General features: G+C 54.6%; 1 protein-coding gene across 1 annotated transcript in view; it reads right to left on the bottom strand.

Moving 5' to 3' along the window:
• NLRP1 (NLR family pyrin domain containing 1) overlaps window positions 1-15,192 on the bottom strand; it is a 28,313-nt gene that overhangs the window by 3,280 nt on the left and 9,841 nt on the right. Inside the window, 9 exon segments of the mRNA XM_073881489.1 lie at window positions 413-636; window positions 1,750-1,839; window positions 3,208-3,378; window positions 3,902-4,072; window positions 6,508-6,751; window positions 8,757-9,808; window positions 9,810-10,012; window positions 10,014-10,344; window positions 10,413-10,515. Of these exon segments, the coding sequence (XP_073737590.1) occupies window positions 413-636; window positions 1,750-1,839; window positions 3,208-3,378; window positions 3,902-4,072; window positions 6,508-6,751; window positions 8,757-9,808; window positions 9,810-10,012; window positions 10,014-10,344; window positions 10,413-10,515 (2,589 nt within the window).

The raw sequence follows: 15,192 nt of genomic DNA, 5'->3' as shown, positions 1-15,192 counted from the left end.
CCCCAGCCCAGCCCATGCCCCAGCCCAGTCCCTACTGCCCCAGCCCCTGCCCCAGCCCAGCCCTGCTGCCCCAGCCCCTGCCCCAGCCCAGCCCCTGCTGCCCCAGTCCCCGCTGCCCCAGCACAGCCCAGCGCAGCCCACCCATCCAGAAGTGTTGTTCTTCCCAGCGTGCTGCAGGTGGGCAGCTATAAGAGGAACATGGCTCAAAAGATGGACGGGCAGGGATGGAGAGCTCTCAGGCCCCAGCCCCCCAGGCTGGGACAGAGGGAGGCAGAAGTCCTGCAAGGTTGTAGGAGTGGAAGGCCTTCCACGGGATAGACTCTCTTAGGGGGGAAGCAGCCCTGTCCCAGCCCAGCGGCAGGGGGATGGAGCCACCCCTCCGTAACGCCCCCAGCCTGGACCCTTCAACTACCTGATTCTCGTCCCTGCTGCTTGAGTGAGGACGTGCCGCTCGTCTCTCGCTTGCTCGGGCCCTCGTTAGCCATTGTCACACTTGGCTTCCTAGACACGGAGGCCTTCATTCTCCCCGAGATCTTAGAGGACGCTGGGGCTGTCACCATGACATCCTCACTTAAATTCTGCTTGTCCCAATTTGAACGTGTGGCCGGAGTCCAGGCTTCTCCGGTAGCCCCTTCCCTGTGAACGACCCCACCTGCCCAGTCCTCCACACCAGAGCCAGAACTGGGGTGTCACCCCGACCCCCCCGTCCCCTCTGATCGGCAGCCTCGGCCCCAGCCCGTGGCAAGCCTGCACACTCGCCCCTCCCAGGCCATCCCTCCGCCCTGCGGAAGCCCCGAGACCTCTGTCCAATGCTGCTGGGATGAAGGCTTGGCTTTGCTCATCTCCCCACCCGCGCCCACTGTGCCACTCCCCGGCTCACTCACCCCTAGACTAGGGGTGTTCAAACTCGCCTGGAAGGCTTGTCAGACACACAGGCCCGGACCTGCCCCAGAGATTCTGATTCAGCAGGTCTGGAGCGGGGCCTGAGAATTTGCTGGTCCACGGACTACACTTAGAGTGGCACTGATCCCGACACCTGGCCTCGCTCTGTTCCTCGAAGGAGCTGAGCTCAGAGCCTCTTCCTCTGCCTGAACTCCCCCCTTCTGGGCCCAGCTAACCGCTCCCATCTTTCAGGGCTCAGCCGGGCTCCTTCGAACGGGGTCAAACCGGCCCTTGAATGCGCTCACACCCCCCCCTCCAGGTACAGTGACACTGGCTGGGGGGTAACTTGCACCAAGCCCCCGTTCCCTGTGGCGTGCCTAACACACAGTGGGTCTGCAGGGAAGGTCCACTCAGCCCCGCGCCCTTCCCTCCCAACTGCAGGTGAGCAAGCAGCTGTGAACGCGGGCACCTCTGCACGGTCAGGGCCGAAGTGCCCCAAAGCGGGGGAGCCGGGGGGCTGCAGCGGATTCCCCGCGGGGAAGACGGACTCTGCCTGGGACTCGTCCCCCAGCCCGCCAGCCCACGGTTGGTCTGGTCCCAAGCCTCTTGCTCTTTGTCCTTGCCCCCCCCTCGCGCTCACTGCTCCTTGTTCCCATGGCCTCCGTTCCCGCTCATCTCCCTGGTCCTCCACTGGGGGGTTTGAGCAGCGCGGTGACCCGTGCTATTGGCACGAAACAAACACGCTCACTCCAGCAGCCGTGGCCTCCTGGCTTCTTCCCCAGCTCTTGGCTCTTGGCTCCGGCCTCAAGGACTCAGCTTTGGCCTGGGTCAGCAGGGGGTGCTGGGTCCCCCCACCGCTCCCCTTACCATCTGCTGCAGATGAGCAGCGGAGTCTTCTCCTCCTCCAGGGCCCTCAGCATCTGGGTCACCTCCTCACTCAGCTGGGTCTGGTCCAGCCTGGGGCACAAAGGAGGCCTGGTTCTCCCGGGATGTTTGTTGCCCCCTCGGGGTCTCTGTGTTCTCACTTCTGACACAGGTGGGTCCTCTGCACGTGTGCGAGCCACAGACAAGGTGGAAGGCGAGAAGCCCCGCGCCCTGTACGGGGAGGGCACACCCCGCTCATCGCTGCCTGGGTGGGGGAGGGGGATGGCCGGCTGCGTGGACGGTCGCCCCGTGGGTCGGGTCCCGGGGTCCAGGAGGGGAGGAGGCAGAGACCTTTGCGGCCCGCCAGAGGACAAGCAGCCAAGATGTGACTCGTGGCCGCTGAGCCGGGGCCAAGTCCCTCCTGCCCGCAAGGACCAGGCCTGGCAGGCCCTCCCACATGTGGGAGACCGTGAGAGCCAAGAACACTGCGTGGGGAGGGGGCTGAGGGTGGAGGCGCCGGCCCCTGGGCTGTGAAGGGTCAGCTTTGGGAGGGCCCCCGTGCCGCCCGTCCAGCCCCTGGTGTCGGGCCCCCCTCTCCCTAGGTCTGAGAGCCCAGGCTGCTTGGACCCCCTCCGAGGGCCAGGGGCCAGAGCGTGCGGGTCCTGGAGCCCCAGCCTGCTGAGTGACACAGGGCCCAGCCTCAGGGAGGGGTGTCGCCAGAAAGAGCCATGGGCTTGTTTTCAGGCTGTGGGGGAAGGAGGCACAGGGAGAGCCCGGTGGGGACGGCGGCTCCCTGGGCTGACTGTGCAGGACCTCAGGGCAGGAGGGAGGGCGGCCCGCTCTGCTCTGCGCCCGTCCTGCCCGGGGCCGCTCCCCCTGCCTGCACCTGCCCAGCTCCTGCTTCTGCCTGGGGTCTCGGCCTCGGGGCCCCTCAGTCCACTCCATCACCCCCTACCCTGAGACCCAGAAGACCTTGGCTTTCCCTTCACAGCCCTCTGTGGAGCTCAGAAATCCACATTTGTGCATTAGCATGCGACTAGCGTCCCCCTCGTTCCCACTGGAGTGTGAGCATCAGGAGGGCAGGGCCCACGTCTGCTTGCTCCCTCCTGTGTCCTCGGAGCCTGCCCGGGGCTGGGCCGTGGGAGGCACGCAGCTCCTGACCATCATGCCCCCCCGGCCAATTCTCTCCCCAGACTGTCCACGTTCGCACATGCGTTGTACTCCTTGCAGCTTGCAAGGTGGGCACATGGTCACATCACACAAATGAAGACACTTGAGTCTCTGATGAAGACTTGCCCGAGTCCCGCGGCCTGGGTCAGTGTGGGAGCCGATGAGGAGCCCACGCTGACCTACATTTATGGGGCCCTCCTCCTCCCCCCGTCCACTTCCACAGCCTTACGACCCTGCCACCCCGCGTGTCTCCCCTCCCTGGCCCTGCCGCCAGGGCCCTGCAGGCCTTACCACAGGAGTGTGAGCCGGCAGGCAGGGTGCCCGAGCCCCCAGCAGAGTAGCCACATGCCGACGTCCTGCAGCTCCTTCTGCTGCAGATCGAGCTCCTTCAGGCTGGGGCTGGCGCCCAGTGTGGAGGCCAGGGCCAGGCAGCCACCGGACGTGAGGCCACAACCTACCAGCCTGCAGGGGAGATGCGCCCGGGCCCGCCGTCAGCATCCCGAGCACCCTCTCCTGGGGTAACTGCGGGCTGGTTTCCCTTTCTAGGACCTGTGGCCCTTAGGAGGTTCTGGGGTGACAGTAAAGGGACCTGAGGGATTTTAATTTTCCTCCTGCATCCAAGGAGGCACGCAGGAGGGAGGCAGCCTCCCCCGCCCGCCGCTGTAACCGCGCATGACTGATCGCCCAGTGTCCCCTTGCACGGCTGGGTCTCGATGCTAACCACGCCGAGCCTGCTGGGCGCCCAGAGCCCACTGACGTGGCAGCCCTGGCGGGTCTCAACACTCAGGGCGTCTATGATGCAGGAGAACAGACCGTGAACTTCTAACATCGGACAGAAAGCTCAGGGGAGGGAGGGGCTTCTGTGGGAACGGAGGGTCTGTCCCGCTCTGTCCCCCCAGCGCCCAGCTTCTGTCTGCCCCATGGACCGAGGGCAGCTCCCGCCACCCCCCAGCCCACCCCCACAAACTGCCTGTGAGCAACTCACCACAGCCAGCATAGCCTGCAGCCCGGCCGTCTCAGCCCCTTGCAAAGGTGCCCGGCTCCCTTGTCCAGGAGCGAGTTGAAGCTCCGCTCCAGCTCGGTCAGGGTCTGGCTGGAGCTCAGCGCTGAGGCGAGGTCCCTGCAGCCCTCAGCCGTGACACCACAGCCGGCCAGCCTGTGGGAGCCACACACCCGCCGACTCCAGGACACCCGCCAACGTCCGGCCACCTCCCCACGCTCAGCCCTCATGCAGCCCTTCTCCTTCCCTTCCGTCCCAGAGGCACCCAAGTCTCTTCCCTCATGCCCTCCAGCCTCTGCTCTTTCTGCACCCCCTCTTTCAGCTCACCAGCTCCTTCTCTTTGCCTAAGTAATATGTTCAATTCAACATCCGCCCCCCCCCCAAGCAGAACACTCCGGTATCCTTGATCCTAGCCCGTGCAACCTCTTACGGGAGGGTTCCAGTCATCACTTAGGACTTTGCTGGAGGGTCTTACATGGTCTTGCATCCAAAGGCAATAAAGCTCTGAGCTCTCCCAGTGTTTCCAGTGAGGGGAACGAGCCACATCTGCCTGAACCTAGCGCTGATGCTCTTGGGGGAACACTCCTTCTTTTTATGACATGACCCCAGTGAGCCGGCACGAGCCAGATCCGGGCTTTCCTGACGGAGAGGTCCGACCGTGTCCTCACGGGGTCCTCGCTTCAGCTCTCCCTGTTTCTGGCTGGAAATTGGGGCAAGCCAGCTGACCTCCCTGAGCCTCAGTTCTCATCGTCGGGGAAACAGAAATAATTGTCCCTGCTGTGCTATGTTCACGGGTTCTTTCCTGAAGACCCCAGAAGTCACGGAGATTAGGAAGTTCTATACCCACGTGAGGGGCCCGTGGAAGATGGATGTCTCCCCCCCAGGGTGTGAGGCTGGGTTTCTGAGTCCCTTTCAGAAACCTTTGCTGCCAGACTCAGCGGCTTTCCGTGCAATGGTTTTGGGAGGGGATACAGGAAGTCACAACACAAGGCTGGATTTGCCTTCTTACTCCGTTGGCTTCCCTTTCTCTCCACCCTGCCCCCACCGCTTCCTTTTTTTCACTTCCCTTGGAATCTAGCTTAGGTGCCACGATCCGCCACCACCAACATCCTAAAAGTGACCTTCCATCACATCCTTCTGGCTAACCCCGAACTCCGCCACCTTCTTGCTCCCGAACCCAACCCCTACTCCCGCCTGAGTCACAGGGCAGGTGTGGCCGTTAGGAACCTCAACCGGGAGCCTCGGCAATGCCTGGCAGGTGGAAACCCCCCGCTGTACAGTGGCCACTTCAGAATGGCATCTTCCCCGAAACTCCACAGCCAACCCTCACACTCTCGGCAGACAACTCGATCCCTACCTCACAGAGAAAAATGGAGCCATCAGATGGAAACCCCGCAGCGTCCCACAGTCCCACCTGTGTGCCTCCGAGAAGACCTCCCTGCGTCCTCTCCAAGGCCAGTCACTTCCCTCCTCCTCCCCTATCGAGTACTGTTCTCCCTCTTGTATCTTTCATCATCGAATTTCAATTTCAGGTCTTTTCCTTAAATGCAAGCAACTAGTCAAACACACACACACACACACACACACCTTTAGCTGGTCCCATGTTCCCCTCTGCTTTGACTCTTTCTTCTTACCACCAAAGTCTTGGTACTGTGGCCTCATTTTCCATCTCTGTCTCCCTCTGTTTAGTCCATTCCAGTCTGGATGCTGGCCCCTCACGTGACAGAAGCTGTTTCTGCTAAGATCATCCATGACTCGCCTAACGCTAATCCAACGGTGCACAGTTTCCAGCCCTTGCTTTACTTGGCTTCCTGGCAGCAGTGGCCCCCGCTGGCCACCCCGTTCTCGGGACCCTCTGTTCCTTTGGGTTCCATGAAGCATACTCTCCATGGTGTTCTTCCCACCTCCCTGGCCGCTCCTTCTCAGTCTTCTTTGTTGGCTTTTCTTTTCCCGGGCAGTAAACATTGGGGGGATTCCCCAACGCTTGACATGCAGTCTTACCTTTGCGTATGAATTTTAGGATCAGCCTGACCACTTCTGCAAGAAAGGCAGCTATGATTTTGACAGGGATTGAGCTGAATCTGTACAGTTTCGGGAGTGCTGCCATCACAATGATATTAATTTTTCCGATCCATGAACATGGGATGTCTTTCCATTATTTAAGGTATCACTTAATTTTTTAATCATGTTTTGTAGTTTTCGGTATATATACCGAAGTCTTTTGCTAAATTTACTCCTATTTTATTCTTTTCGATGCCATTTTAAGTGGAGTTGTTTTCTTAATTTTATTTTTGGATTGTTCATTGCTAGTGTGCAGAAGTACAACCGATTTTTATAGGTTGACCCTATATCCTAAAATCTTGGTGAATGTGTTCATTAGTTCTAACGGCTATTTCTGTGGATTCTTTATGACTTTCTATATGTAAGATGACACTATCTCCAAAGAGAGATCGTTTTATCTCTTCCTTTCTAACCTGGAAGCCTTTTATTTCATTTTCTTGCCTAATTGTCCTGGATAGAAAGTGCACTCAGCTTCCACGTCAGACCTCCTGCCCATCTCTGTTTCAGAGCAGGACCCAGCTCAGACTCACCGCAGGGCCTCCAAGTGGCAGCCAGGGAACCTCAGGGCCTCGCACAGACTCTGCAGCGCGGAGTGGCTCAGGCAGTTTCCACTCAGGTCCAGCTCCTTCAGGTTTCCAGTGGCCCAGAGAGTGAAAAAGAGAACCCGCCAGCAGGCATCTGTGACTGGGACCCCGCTGAGCCTGAGGGAGGGGGAGACGGACAGAAGAGGTGTGAGCTGTGTGGGCAGGGTCTGGGGTGCACATCCCTCTGCCCCTCAGAGTGCCAAGCCTGGGACTGACAGAGCAGGCTCCCCAAAGGCTCCTCTTCCCACCGCACCCCTGGGCTGCATGCCCGTCCTCTGTGTGGTTCCTCATTCTGCAACACTTGCCACACCATCCTGAAGTGTTCATTTTGTGTGTCTCTTTCTGTCTTAGTCTGGGAGTTCCTCGAGGGCAGATGTTTATCATCTTTTTTATCTGCAGTGCCCAGCAGAGGTCCTGGTGCTGAGGAGGAGCTCGGGGAGCCCTCCTCCCTTCAATGCAGGCACACCTGTGTTCCTTTGGCACAGACATTCTGGAATCCTGGTGCCCAGAAAGGAAAGGAGGGAGGGGAGGAGGGAGCAGACACTGAGAGAGGTGGTCTGAGGATGACACGGGCGGGGAATGGTATATGTGACCGTGTATACTGCTGTCCGCGTTAGCTTGCTTGGGACACCCTCCCCTTCCAAAGATGGAGAGGGTCCCTGGGAGGAAGTGCCAAAGGGGAGTGTCTCAGGATGGAGGATGATGGGCTTCCTCTGGCGGTGTTAGAGCTGACTCTCTGCCCCATATAATTTCCCCACTCATTTAATGTTTCCGTTCTCACGCAAGGCTTTAGTGATCTCTCCTACGTCCAAGGCTTCAGCAGCTCAAACTCTATCCCGGGTTCCAGACTGGCATCTCCACCTCGACACCCAGTAGCACCTCGACTTAATGTGTCTCAGTGTGCCCCCCACAGCTAGTCTTCCCCCCCAGGTCTGCAGAGCCGGGCAGAGACAAGGACCAGAGTTCTAGAGCCAGGCGGCACACACGCATGCACGCACGCGCCCGAGCCTTGCTCCGTGTCCTCAGCTGCAGAAGGAGGGCAGCAAGAGACGCTCCTACAGAGGGTTTTGTGAGGATTGAGAGATATTACAGAGCTCTCCCAAAACCACCATTTGAAATCTTCATCATTTAAATTTCTTTTATGCTTATTTCGTTTGGTGGAATTCGAACCAATAAATTTTTAACTTTTTGTTTCAGCCGACATTTGCCATCTTTAATCAGAGGGGCTCTAATAAGAAACAGTTAAACATTTATTATTCAAAACACCATTCAGAATGAGGCCCTGCCGGGCTCCCTCATTACGGGGAGGACAGCGTCCATACGAAGATAAAGATCTGGGTGCCTGGCTGGTTCATTCGGTGGAGAGCGTGACTCTCGATCTCAGAGTCATGAGTTTGAGCCCCACCTTGGGGGTAGAGATTACTTGAAAAATAAAGATAGAGACTATAAAATAAAATGGACAGCATGGTCCAGCTCTGCCAAAGAGAGGTGTGTAGCGGAAAGATCGCGGGGTAGACCCTGATTCTTCATGATGGTCATCTCTGAGTGACAGAATGCTGGTCCATGTTGATTTTCATCGGCTTGCTTATCGACATATCCTAATGTTCTGCAGTCAACACGAACTTTATTGTGAAAAGAAAAAAATGTAAAAACATCAGAAAATAAAAGCCCCGAGTCCAACATTTCTTCCTCTGAGAGCCTTTCTTTTTCCGCTCTACTCATGCGCTCACTCCCTTCCTCAGGCTCTGGCCGAGCCCTGTCCGTGCCTCTGTCCCCATGGGCACCACTCTCTATTCTAATTATGGGATGGGCATCTGTCTTCTCCCTTGGATTCTGAGTTTCTTGAGGGCAGAGATGGTGTTTTATTAGTGTGTGATCTCATAGCATAGAGCCTAGCATAAATCGGTTCTTAATAAGTATTTATGGAATGAATCATCCAGGTACTAAGTGGCCAGTACTGCAACTGCGCTGGGGGGGACCCAGATAGGGAAGCTCACAGGGTTGAAGAATTGGAGGATGGTTAGAGCAAGCTGCTCCATCAGCTCAAACGGGGTGGATGTCAGGCTGAGCAAAGCGCATCAAGGGCACTAGTGCCTGGTGCCAGGCTGAGGGGGAGTGGCTCCAGTACCCAGCATGGCGGGACCACGGAGGGGCTGGCCATGGAGGGGCAGGGCGGGGGGGTGTGGGGTACTCACAGAGCCACCCTGGGGATCTCCACGGGTGTCTGCACCATCTGTGCGCATTCAACTGAAGCTTATTCACGTTGCAGAATTTCATGCAGAACGTAGACACCAGGAGCTCCAGGCCAGTGTGGACACACATGCTCGCCCCATGGAAATGGGCCATCACGTGTGCCAGGAAATCCTTGTCCTGAATCTTGTACAGGCAGTGGCACATGGGCAGAGAGCATTGCTGTAGAATGGGGAGCTGGCTGCAGACCTCCGCCTCCACCCAGAACAACAGTCCCTGTTTCTTCTCCCCAGGCACCTGGCACTGGAAGACCGCCTCCATCTGTCGCTCCCCCTGCTCACTCAGAAGGCCCAACATGAAACGCATGGTTGGTACCCTAAACGGGTTGAGACTCCCATACGCCTTTAGCAGGTTTTCCGGCTCTCTGGTGCTGTCGGGAGGGTGGATTTTCCTGTCCTTGCCCCCCAGCACGCAGGACACTGCTGCAAAGAACTCTTGGAGGGACCGGTGAGCAAAGCAGTAGCTCAGGGAGGAGGGATGCTTTCGAAGAGTGCCCATGTTTAAGAGAGTGGAGATGGTGGCCTCCTCCAACTCACACTTCCTGAGATCCTCCCAACCGAGCAGGCTCCTTCCCTGCCAGATGCCCTCGGCAGCTGGAGCACAGAGGCCCCTCAGCTGAGTCCCAAGGGGCTGGGCTGGCAGAGCTTGGGAAAAGTAGTGCAGACAGAGGGCTGTGGTGGTCTGGGGGGGCAGTGAGAGCTCGTCTCCCTGCTCCATCTGCTTCTTCACGCAAGTGCAGACCAGCCAGGACACCAAGGGCATGAGACACATGGTCAGCAGTGCTTGGTTTAACTCAGCCGAGCTAACGGCTCTGACTGCTTGGCTTTCACTCCTGAAATATTTGTAGAAATACTCCTTCCGGCCAGACTCGGAGAACCCCAGGACCTCCATCCACCATGGCCGCTCCGCAGAGAGAAGGAACTTTTGCAATGCCGTGGTCCGCGCCATGATCAGCAGAGATGCCTCGGGAGTATGGTTCTCCTGAGCAACCTGCCCAGCAGAGCGTGTGTACCGGCTTCTGCTCCCTCAAGACCCACGTTGGCTCATCCAGGTCATCGAGGATGAGGAGCAGTTGTCCCAGCTGAGACAGGATCTGTTCAGTGGGAACCACGGGGGCAGCCCGGCCCTTTGTGATGAGCTCTGTGAGACTCATCGTCTCGGGCTGGGCCAGTTCCCTGCAGCTGAAGTAGAGGACGTGAAGTAGAGAAGCGGTCCCTGTAGAGCCGGCCTTCCTCCCGGGTCCTCCTCACCTGCCTGGCCACCTCTGACTTCCCGATGCCAGTAACCCCGTGCAGGATGACAGTTCGAGGTTTTTCCTGGGCACCCAGGCCTGGGCCAAACAAGTCTTTGACCTCAATCAAATGTCCTTGCTCCTCTACCGCCCCGTGGTGCCAGTCCCCCTTGGTTAGGGACTCCTGGCATCTGCGGTGAGGTTGATTGAGAAGCAGCAGTTGTATGACTTCTTGGTGCAAATCCTCAGCGCCCCACGACGCTGTGGGGCAGGGCCTCTTCGTCCTCAGGTGTGGTGCCTTCCTACGTAAGGGAAAGGAAAGATGGGACAGAGAGGTGCAGCCTAGATCTGCTCCCATGTGCTCATTCACCCGTTCACCCGGCAGCTGTTTGAGGTGCCCACTCCAAGCCGCGTGCTGTGCGCGCTGCCGACGCCCCGGCACACTCCTGCCAGGGCCGTGGGAGGGGCCTGGGCTGCGGGGAGAAAGTCCCAGCTCGCCTTCACTTGACCAAATTGTGCTCCCTGGGGACTTCCCTTCATGCTGCAAACAGTCACCAAGGGCTTACTCTGCTCCAGGCTGAGGGCGAAGAGCGAATGAAACATACAGCACAACTCTGCTCTCATTAAGCCCGTGGCCCGAGCCATTTGCCCCACTGGGCCTCAGTTTTCTCGCCTGTAAACTGGGGATCCCGACACGTCCTTGTAGGAGGTCATAGGGGAGCGAAGGGCATAAGGTTGACCTCAGCGCCCGCCATGGAAGCACGTCCCATCTGCCCACACCTGTGGTTGTCGGTCTGAGGGCTGTCTCCAGGAGGAGGCCTCGACCGACCAACGGCAGAGGGCGGACCCCTGCCCGCAGGAGAGACAACTCTGCAGTGCGTTCTACACCGTCTCCCACAGATTCTAGAAACATCAAATCTCAGTCTCTCAATAGGTGAGTTATGCTGTCTTCCTTCCTCCCTGTTTCACTTCTGTCTCCTGCTGTTGCCTCCGGGGAGTCACTTCCCCGGTAAACCACCTGCACCCACATCCTGTCTCAGGGGCTGCCTCTGGGGAGCCCACCGGAGACAGACAGAGAGGTGCGCTGTGAACTGTGAGGGGCTGAGTACCTCTCAAAGACTGTCCCCCAGGAAGGGACCTTGGGCTCCTATCTTCGATTCCACATGGAATCATTGTTAAAACCCCATCCCTTCTTCCACTCAGAACATTCTGAGCGCTTCTCACTTCTCTCCTTCGGCAGATTTTAGAGGTGGTATAAGTGATTCCTTTGGGTCCCGAGGTTCAGCTCACCTTGGAAAACCTGCAGGGCCTCCAGAGTTGAAAGTTACCTTTCCTACCTTTGTGGGCATGTGAGGAAGAATCTGGGGGAGATGGGGCATGTGGGGTCAATATATGCCTTTAGCGTTGGTGAGTCTAGGGTGATAGAGGGCCACCCCCACCTCTGAAGTCATGACCTATAGATCTGCTTTTATTGTCACTTGTGGGAACGTTTCTGGCAATGTGACAATCTTCTAGGAGCTCAGGATGGCCACTCTGGGTCACAGGTATGGGCTGCCCCACTCAGGTCCTTGTGTCTGCCTGAGGTACCAACAGAGGGCTTAGTTCTTCTCGGTGCCATGTTCTCCAGAACATCCTGGTTTTCTTGGATCTGTAAAGACTTAAATCCTCTTTATTCAATTATACTCTACTCTTTTCATGAATGCAAATAGCTTCAGAAGGCTCAAGAGTTCAATTAAGAACCTACAGCAACACAATGCAGAAAAAAATAACCACATAAAAAGGATTGCTGGGTAGATCAACCTAGCATAGACATCTGGGGAAGGCTAGGGACAATGAAGAAGGGGGAGGGTTACAAGTATCAGCCATGCAACAGGGGCCATTGTGGTCCCCAGCGGTCTGCTCCAGGGAGGAACCAGCAGTCTTTGCTGCTGAAGACTTCAGTGGCCCTACTGTGGACTACCTGCAGTTTTCACAGAAGAGGACCCCATAATGGTTGTTGGTGTGGACTCCCAACAGCCTGCTACACACTGGACGCCAGCAGCTTCTGCCACTGAGGTAACCAACAGCCATCCCCACCGTGGACTCCTCAGTGGGGAGATGATGCTGTGCCCCCTTCTTGAAAGTGTTGTTGCATTGCCCTGGGACTGAGGTTGCCAGATTCCCCAACTCTGTACATGCCCTGGAACCCAGAGCTCTGGATGCTCTGTGTGCATCCATGCTTTAGACCCCAACTCTGTGGTTACTCTGTGCACCTGTGCATCAGATACCAGTGCATCAGATACACCAACCCAAGGGTGCCTGCAAGCTGGAACCAGTGCCAAGAGGGATCCCCTGGGCCATGATATCCCCAGGGGCAGGATAAGAGATCAGGAGGTCCCCAGCAGCCTAGGCTATTGAGAACCACTTCTACCTTCACTGACACTGATCTCAGATGATGGAGCTATATGGGGATTGCCAGAGCCTTTCCTGGAACCAGAATTGTGACCCCCACCCAACCTGTGCCCTCACAACCACCCACAGACGAAGGCCTTTCCCCACCAAAACCAGTCCATTAAGTGGAAGATGTGAATGCCCCATCCAATGCACAGACATGAACACAAAGCTAAGGATAAGGAAACATGACACCCCAGGGGAACACCATACTTTTTCAGCAATCAACCGCCCCAAAATGGAGATCTGTGAATTGCCAGACAAAGAATTCAAAATAATTCTTTCAAGGAAGCTCAGAAAGCTACATGAAAACACAGGTAGGTAACTCAATGAAACCAGGAAAACAGTACATGACAAAACAAGAAGTTCAACAGAGAGACAAAATTCATAAAAAAGAAACAAGTAGAGATTCTGGAGCTGAAGAATACAATGAGTGAAATGAAAAACATGCAACGGAGAGCATCAACAACACACGTGATCAAGCAGAAGAAAGAACCTGTAAACTCTGAGGCAGGTCATTTGTAATCATCCAGTCAGAGGAGAAAAAAGAAAAATGCATAAAAAAGAGTGAAGAAAGCCTATGTGAATTATGGACACCATCAAACAAAGTAATATTTGCATTATGGGAGGCCCAGAAGGAGAAGACAAAGAGAAAGGGACAGAAAGCTTATTAAAGAAATAATGGCTAAAGATTTCCCACAGCTGGGGAAAAGATATGGACATCCAGGTCCATGAAACTCATAGATCTCCATACAGATTAAACCCAAAGAGGATTTAATTTATATATATTATAATAAAACTGTAAAATAAAACAACCCAAAGACAGAGAGAATTTTGAAAGCAGGAAAAAAAAAAGACTCATCATATGCCCGGGATCTCCCATAAGGCTGTCAGCAGATTTCCCAGCAGTGAAACACTGCAGGACAGAGTGGGCTGACATATTTATTCAAAGTGCTGAAAGTCAACAACAAGACAGAAGAGAGACAAATCAAGGAGTCGATCCCATTTACAATTGCACCCAAAACCATAAGATACCAAGGAATAAATTTAACCAGAGAGGCAAAGGATCTGTACTCAGAAAACTATAAAATACTCATGAAAGAAATTGAAGAAGACACAAAGAAATGGAAAAACGTTCCATGCTCATGGATTGGAAGAACAAATATTGTGAAGATGTCAATGCTACCTAGAGCAATCTACACATTCAGTGCAATCCCCATCAAAACACCATCCACTTTTTTCAGAGAAATGGAACAAATAATCCTAAAATTTGTATGGAACCAGAAGAGACCCCGAATAGCCAGAGGAATATTGAAAAAGAAAAGCGAAGCTGGCGGCATCACAATTCCGGACTTCCAGCTCTATTACAAAGCTGTCATCATCAAGACAGTACGGCACTGGCACAAAAACAGACACATCGATCAATGGAACAGAATAGAGAGCCCAGAAATAGACCTTCAACTCTATGATCAACTAATCTTCGACAAAGCAGGAAAGAATGTCCAGTGGAAAAAAGACAGTCTCTTCAATAAATGGTGTTGGGAAAACTGGACAGCCCCATGCAGAAGAATGAAAGTGGACCATTTCCTTACACCACACACAAAAATAGACTCCAAATGGTTGAAAGACCTAAACGTGAGACAGGAGTCCATCCAAATCCTAAAGGAGAACAGAGGCAGCAACCTCTTCGACCTCAGCCGCAGCAACTTCTTCCTAGAAACATCGCCAAAGGCATGGGAAGCCAGGGCAAAAATGAACTATTGGGATTTCATCAAGATAAAAAGCTTTTGCACAGCAAAAGAAACAGTCCACAAAACCAAAAGACAACCGACAGAATGGGAGAAAATATTTGCAAATGACATATCAGATAAAGGGCTAGTATCCAAAATCTATAAAGAACTTATCAGACTCAACACCCAAAGAACAAATAATCCAATCAAGAAATGGGCAGAAGACATGAACAGACATTTTTCCAAAGAAGACATCCAAATGGCCAACAGGCACATGAAAAAGTGCTCAACATCGCTGGGCATCAGGGAAATCCAAATCAAAACCTCCATGAGATACCACCTCACACCAGTCAGAATGGCTAAAATTAACAAGTCAGGGAACGACAGATGTTGGCGGGGATGCAGAGAAAGGGGAACCCTCCTACAGTGTTGGTGGGAATGCAAGCTGGTGCAGGCCCTCTGGAAAACAGTATGGAGGTTCCTCAAACAGTTGAAAATAGAGCTACCATACGATCCATCTATTGCACTACTGGGTATTTACCACAAAGATACAAATGTAGGGATCTGAAGGGGTACATGCACCCCAATGTTTATAGCAGCAATGTCCACAATAGCCAGACTGTGGAAAGAGCCAAGATGTCCATTGACAGATGAATGGATAAAGAAGAGGTGGTATATATACACAATGGAATATTATGCAGCCATCAAAAGGAATGAGATCTTGCCATTTGCAACGACGTGGATGGAACTGGAGGGTGTTATGCTGAGTGAAATAAGTCAATCAGAGAAAGACATGTATCATATGACTTCATTGATATGAGGAATTCTTAATCTCAGGAAACAAACTGAGGGTTGCTGGAGTGGTGGGGGGTGGGAGGGATGGGGTGGCTGGGTGATAGACATTGGGGAGGGTATGTGCTATGGTGAGCACTGTGAATTGTACAAGACTGATGAATCAAGGATCTGTACTTCTGAAACAAATAATGCAAT

This window comes from Callorhinus ursinus, unplaced genomic scaffold (assembly GCF_003265705.2).
Source record: "Callorhinus ursinus isolate GAN/ISIS: 27379988/994484 unplaced genomic scaffold, GSC_fseal_2.0 scaffold43, whole genome shotgun sequence".
Lineage (NCBI taxonomy): Eukaryota > Metazoa > Chordata > Mammalia > Carnivora > Otariidae > Callorhinus > Callorhinus ursinus.
This window is presented reverse-complemented; position numbering and strand designations above follow the sequence as displayed.